This window comes from Mercurialis annua, linkage group LG5 (genome assembly GCF_937616625.2).
Source record: "Mercurialis annua linkage group LG5, ddMerAnnu1.2, whole genome shotgun sequence".
Lineage (NCBI taxonomy): Eukaryota > Viridiplantae > Streptophyta > Magnoliopsida > Malpighiales > Euphorbiaceae > Mercurialis > Mercurialis annua.
The window spans coordinates 46,416,134-46,422,016 of NC_065574.1; the positions used below are offsets into that span (position 1 = coordinate 46,416,134).

Below are 5,883 nucleotides of genomic sequence, written 5' to 3' on the forward strand. Positions count from 1 at the left end.
TTAAATTGGAGTGAAAAAAATTTAAATATGCCCTTTATATATGAAATTTTTGATGATAAAAAGATAAAGTGGAACTATATAAAGCAACATGAAGGGTATATTTTGAATTTTTTTTTTCATTTTAATTTACACAAATGACTAATTGAAACTGAAAATTGAAAAATAGATTAAAATTAACGATCTTAAAAATTTGAGCCATAGTAAAAAGGTCAAAAAATATATTTTTGGATGATTAAATCTAAATATTAAAGCGTCTTTGTTAGCATAAATATTAGGATATCCTCCCTCTATATATATATATATATATATATTTTGACAATTCTCCCTCTTTAATTTATGCATATAAAATTCTTTAAATTCTTAGCCAAAACCCATTCAAAGGTAGTCCTTTGAGCAAGAGGAAGAGACCGATAACTAGTAATTTTCATGTGAGGTATGCAAATGATTTAATTATTTGAGATGAGTTTTTATGTTTGTCTATAAATATAGGACACTATAGTTATGTTAGTTTCAGGCAAATTAAAGAAGATGGAGACATGGAAATGTTTTTTGTTGATGACGATGATGATGATCGGCAGAGGAGAGGGACAACTAGTTGAGAATTTCTACAGCTTTTCTTGTCCGAACGTGGAGGCTATAGTGAAGCTAGCAGTATCGGCCAAGTTCAGCCAGACTTTCACCACAATTCCGGGAACTCTCCGTCTGTTTTTTCATGATTGTTTTGTTACGGTATGATTATTGTCCTGTTTTTCGTCTTAATTTGCGTGTATTATTAATCATAAGTAGTATTAGGATTTTGATTATGATCATGTTGATGGATTACCATTTGATGGTCTGAAATAGAAGTTGTTCAGCAGGTAGCAGAGTACCGGTAATTGACAGTGAGAGTACCCAAATTATTGTGGTTTTACAGTTTAGTTACCGAACTTTAGTTTAGTTTATTTTACTTATTAAACTCTAGTTTTATTTGAACCAGAGATTTTCCAGATAAAAATGTATAGGTGGCAACCGAATTTTAGTTTTTTACTTATGCATAATTTGACCAAAAAACTATCATTCAAAATGAAATTATGCATAAGTTACAAGTTTTTAAAGTAAAAACAATCCAATTGACAAAAGTCAAATTCCGGCCTCCATGTATGTACTTTAACAGGAAGAACCTCATTTTAAATAAATATAAAATTTAAAAATCAAATAAAACAAATTAAAATTTAGTCACCAATATAAAAAACAATACTTTAAATACGTTAAAGATCAATTACCCATCAGAGTATTATATACCTTAGTTCGGTCTAAAATTACAAAAAAGTCAGTTCACTTTTGTCACAAACAGAACCAAACAAAAGTGGCTCAACCGGCTAGTTCGGTTGAGCTCGATTAAAATATTTTAAATTTTTATAAAATTAGTTGGATCAATTTAAAAATAGAATAAAATTTAGTTCACTTTGAAGTGAATGAATATCCATCCTATCATAAGTGATTGACTATAGAGTATAATTACCCCCACCTTTAAACAAGAAAAAAAAAGACGTTAATGACAATATTAATTATGTTTCACATATTTCTCCAAAAATGTCTTATTTATTTGTATAATTATAGGGCTGTGATGCGTCAGTTATGATCTCATCGCCAAATGGAGATGCAGAAAAAGACGCCGATGATAATGTGTCTCTGGCAGGAGATGGTTTCGACACCATTGTCAAAGCGAAGCAAGCAGTTGAAGCACAATGTCCCCAAGTTGTTTCTTGCGCTGACATTATGGCTCTTGCTGCCAGAGATGTTGTAGTCTTGGTAAGAAACCCTATTTATTTTACGTAATTGATGCTTGCATTTCAATGATTAAATTTTGATACATTTAATTTTAATTATGGCAGAAGGTACAAAAAACCCATCGTGTTTTTTCAATTGGTACAAATAACCCATCGTATTAAAAAATGTACATATAAATACCCGGACTCAATTTTTTTGGACAAATTACTACCTGGCTAACGGAGGCTTCTAACTCTGTCAATTATTTTCCATGTGAGCTGTTAGTTGTGGTCTCTTTAATATCCATGTCACCCAAGAACGTCCATGTCACCCATCTAAAATCTCAATCTCCTTTAACCTAGGGGTGTGCATCGGTCGGTTCGGTTCGGTTCGGTTCGAAATATGTCAAAACCGAAATTAACCGAATTTTATTTTTAGAAAACCGAACCGAACCGAATTTTATTAATAACCGAACCGAACCGAACCGAAATATTTCGGTTCGGTTCGGTTAATAAAATTCGGTTTCACCTGTAAAAAAATTAAAAATATTTATATTCAGACCTGCTATAACTTATACATTCAGACCTGTAAACAACATATAACCTGCTCTTTTAACAAAACAATATAACCTGCTAATATAATCTGCTCTTTTAATATCATATATAAACCTTAAAAGATATAAATATTACCATCCATACATAAACAACAAAAACAACATTACAAATTCCAAATAATCCATGAACATTACAATCGATCTAGCATCCATCGTCTTTCTTTTTTTCTTTGTAGCATCTTCACTTGTTACGGAAGGCTGAGAACTTGATACATTTAGTGCTGCATTACTTCCTGTTCCACCAATTTCCATATTTGTCGCGGTATCTGACATCTACATAAACATAATTATAGAATATATCACATTTTGTTTAGGGAAGTGAAATAAGAATATATCACATCTTGTTCAAGTAATGAGTTGAGACTTGAGAGTGAAGCCTGGCGGAGGTTACGGGATACGGTGGCCGGAGTGAGTGGAGTGGCTGAGTGAGACTGACCGAGAGATTGAGAGTGAGGTGTTGCGATTTAGGGTTTTCTTTGTTGGAAAAGAGATGCGGTTGCTGATGAGTTTAGGGAAGTGAAATAAGAATTAGGGTATTTGGGAGTATTGGGGCAAATTTTAGTAAACAGCGTCGTTTTGCTTAAGGTCATAAAACGACGCCGTTTTATCATTTCGGTAATTCGGTTAAATCGGTCGGTTTTTCACCAAAACCGAACCGAACCGAATTACCCGAAAATTTTATTTATCTAAACCGAACCGAACCGAAAAACCGAAAAACCGAACCGAAATTTTAAAATCGGTTCGGTTCGGTTCGGAAATTCGGTTTCGGTCGGTTTTTGCACACCCCTACTTTAACCTTCAAAGGTGGACATGAGCTATGCCATAGGAAAGCTCTGTTCTGAATTGTAACTCTTATTCCATTATTAGATTGGTTTGTTCATTTTAGTGATGTGCTCACATGAATCTTCCTAATCAACTCCTATAAACCTTAATTCTCAATTTCACTAAGAATGATGTACATGTTAATTTCTCACAGATTTTCTTCTAAGCTCATAAAACCCTCAGTTCATCACCCATAACCCAAAACCCAAATTTTGAATCTTCCGCTTATCATTATTATTGAGATTATGGTTCCTCTCAACAATCAAAACTCTTAAACCCCATTTGTCATCACATCTCTATTTTGCAACCCACAAATCATAATCTCAAAAGGCCCCGATCTTTGATCATTATCACCAATCTGAAGCAAACCCACATCATGAATCAAAAACCCAGATATTTTTCAAGCTCAGATTGGGTCCCAAGTGAGTATCCAAACAAAATCCCTAATTTCAAGCACCAAGAAATAGAAGGACCTAAGAGATTTGTCACCTTTAGCCAATGAAACTAGAGAAATACTGGAAAAATGATGAATATTTATGGTATTAGTAAGGTTATAGTTGTGCTTAGATTAGTTCAATTTGGAGTCGGAGGTTGGATTTTTATATTACAAAAGAAAATCCAATAGACGCTTCAATTCAAAGATTTGCGGCTTTTGGGTTCCCGTTTACTTTGGAGTTTTTGTTGAGACAATCATTGAAACCAATGCATTTTCTTAAGAAAATGGAGGAGTTTTGCAGGTTACTGATTTAGACTCTTACTCTTCAAGTTTCTAAAAATGCGGTGATGAAGCCGGTGGGCTCGAATGGGTCTTTATCTTCTTCTGCTCCTTTGCGATGCAGAGGTTGAGACTGGCGGCGGTGGTGGTGGATAGTTGGGATTTTCATCACCGCAATTCTTGTCCAGCTTATTTACGTTAAAGGAAATTGGGATTTTAAATGGGTGACATGGATGTTAAGAAGACCACAACTGACTGCTCATGTGGCAAAAAATTGACGGTGTTAGAGGCCTCTGTTAGCGAGGTGGCAATTCGTCCAAAAAAATTGAATTCGGGTGTTTATCTGTACTTTTTTTAGTACGATGGGTTATTTGTACCAATTGAAAAAACACGATGGGTTTTTTGTACCTTCGGCCTTTAATTATTAAATTTACATTTTATTTCAATCAAGATTTTTTGGACAAAATACTTACATGAAGATCGTATTTTGCTTCCATTTTTCTAAAAAATTGTTATTCATATATATTTTTAATTTAATGGAAATTTTTTTGGCCTAATTATGCACACGTGTCTTTAGAGGTGGACGGCCCCAATATGTAATATAAACCATTTTTTTAATATAATTATTTTAAACGTATTTTTTAGTAAATTTTTATAAAATTATGTAATGCTTTTAGATTTTATATTGAATCATTATATATTTATAATTTTTTTTAATATTCTGATATTATATTGTTTTATTTAATTTTAAATTATAATTTCTAGGAATTTCATATATTTTTATCTAAACTTATTTGGGGAAAACATCATCGGTGAAAATTAATAATTTTTATTCTTTATAATTGAACTGTTTCACTAATTAATCAATTGACAAAATTAGAAGAAGAGAGAAAATTAATATATATAAAAAAAATATTGAGGGTTAAACAGTTGACTTTTGTGTCCCTTGTTTTAAATATGAGTATCAAACTAAAATATGATTATTTAATTACTAACAATAAAATGACCATTTCTATCCAAATATTAATGTGATAGAATTAATTAGATTTAAATTTATTCATAAATATCAAATAGATGCATAATTTTATAATTACTGATCAAAAAGAATTTATTTGATTTCACCACACAAGTTTTCCATTTCACCTAATTGATCAAATTGGATTTATTTGACATGAAACTATAAATTTATGAATATATTTGATCTTAATTCATCAAATTTGATTTTGTGACATAAATAACTTTATGGACGTAAACTAATTTATTTGAAACAACGTATAAATTTTAGGCCGGAGGTCCTTCATTTCCAGTAGAATTGGGGCGTCGCGACAGCTTAACTTCTCAAGCATCAACGGTGGCAAAAAATTTACCAGATCCAGACTCAACTCTTTCTCAACTAAACACAATTTTTGCTAAAAATAACCTTACACAAATCGACATGATCGCACTTTCAGGAGCTCATACATTAGGTTTCTCGCACTGCAATCGCTTCGCAAATCGCCTTTACTCGTTCTCTCCGACATCCGCGGTTGATCCTGCGCTTGATCCGGACTATGCACAGCAACTGATGGCTTCTTGCCCTAAAAATGTCGACCCGGAAATTGCTATAGATATGGACCCCGTAACACCGAGAAAATTTGATAATGTGTACTATCAGAATTTAGTTGCTGGCAAGGGTTTGTTTACGTCGGATGATGTGTTATTTACTGATCCGTCTTCGAAATCGACAGTCATTGATTTTGCGAATGGGGAAGGAGTTTTTAATGCGGCTTTTACGACCGCGATGAGAAAGCTTGGTAGAGTGGGAGTTAAGACCGGTGAACAAGGAAAAATAAGAACAGATTGTATGATTCTTTGATTAATTTGTTTTTATCAATTTTTATGGTTGCGGTCGGTTCATTTTATTTGCGACATGAGAATAAATGTTTAATATTTGTTGCTTGAAAGTGTAATTGAAGTAATAATAAAGCCTGAATTGTTTTCTAAA

General features: G+C 32.7%; 1 protein-coding gene across 4 annotated transcripts; it reads left to right on the forward strand.

The window, feature by feature from the left end:
- Positions 1-324: 324 nt before the first annotated feature.
- LOC126683460 (peroxidase 55) lies at positions 325-5,883 on the forward strand. 4 transcript variants are annotated; one of them, XM_050379364.2, is made up of 4 exons: positions 325-433; positions 515-729; positions 1,600-1,791; positions 5,185-5,883. In XM_050379364.2, the coding sequence occupies exons 2-4, from the start codon at positions 529-531 to the stop codon at positions 5,752-5,754; spliced, it is 963 nt and encodes a 320-aa protein (XP_050235321.1). In that variant the 5' UTR covers positions 325-433; positions 515-528; the 3' UTR covers positions 5,755-5,883. The 4 variants fall into 4 exon arrangements, with proteins under 4 accessions (XP_050235321.1, XP_050235323.1, XP_050235322.1 ...); XM_050379366.1 differs by having other exon boundaries at positions 327-433; positions 509-729; XM_050379365.2 differs by having other exon boundaries at positions 332-428; positions 509-729.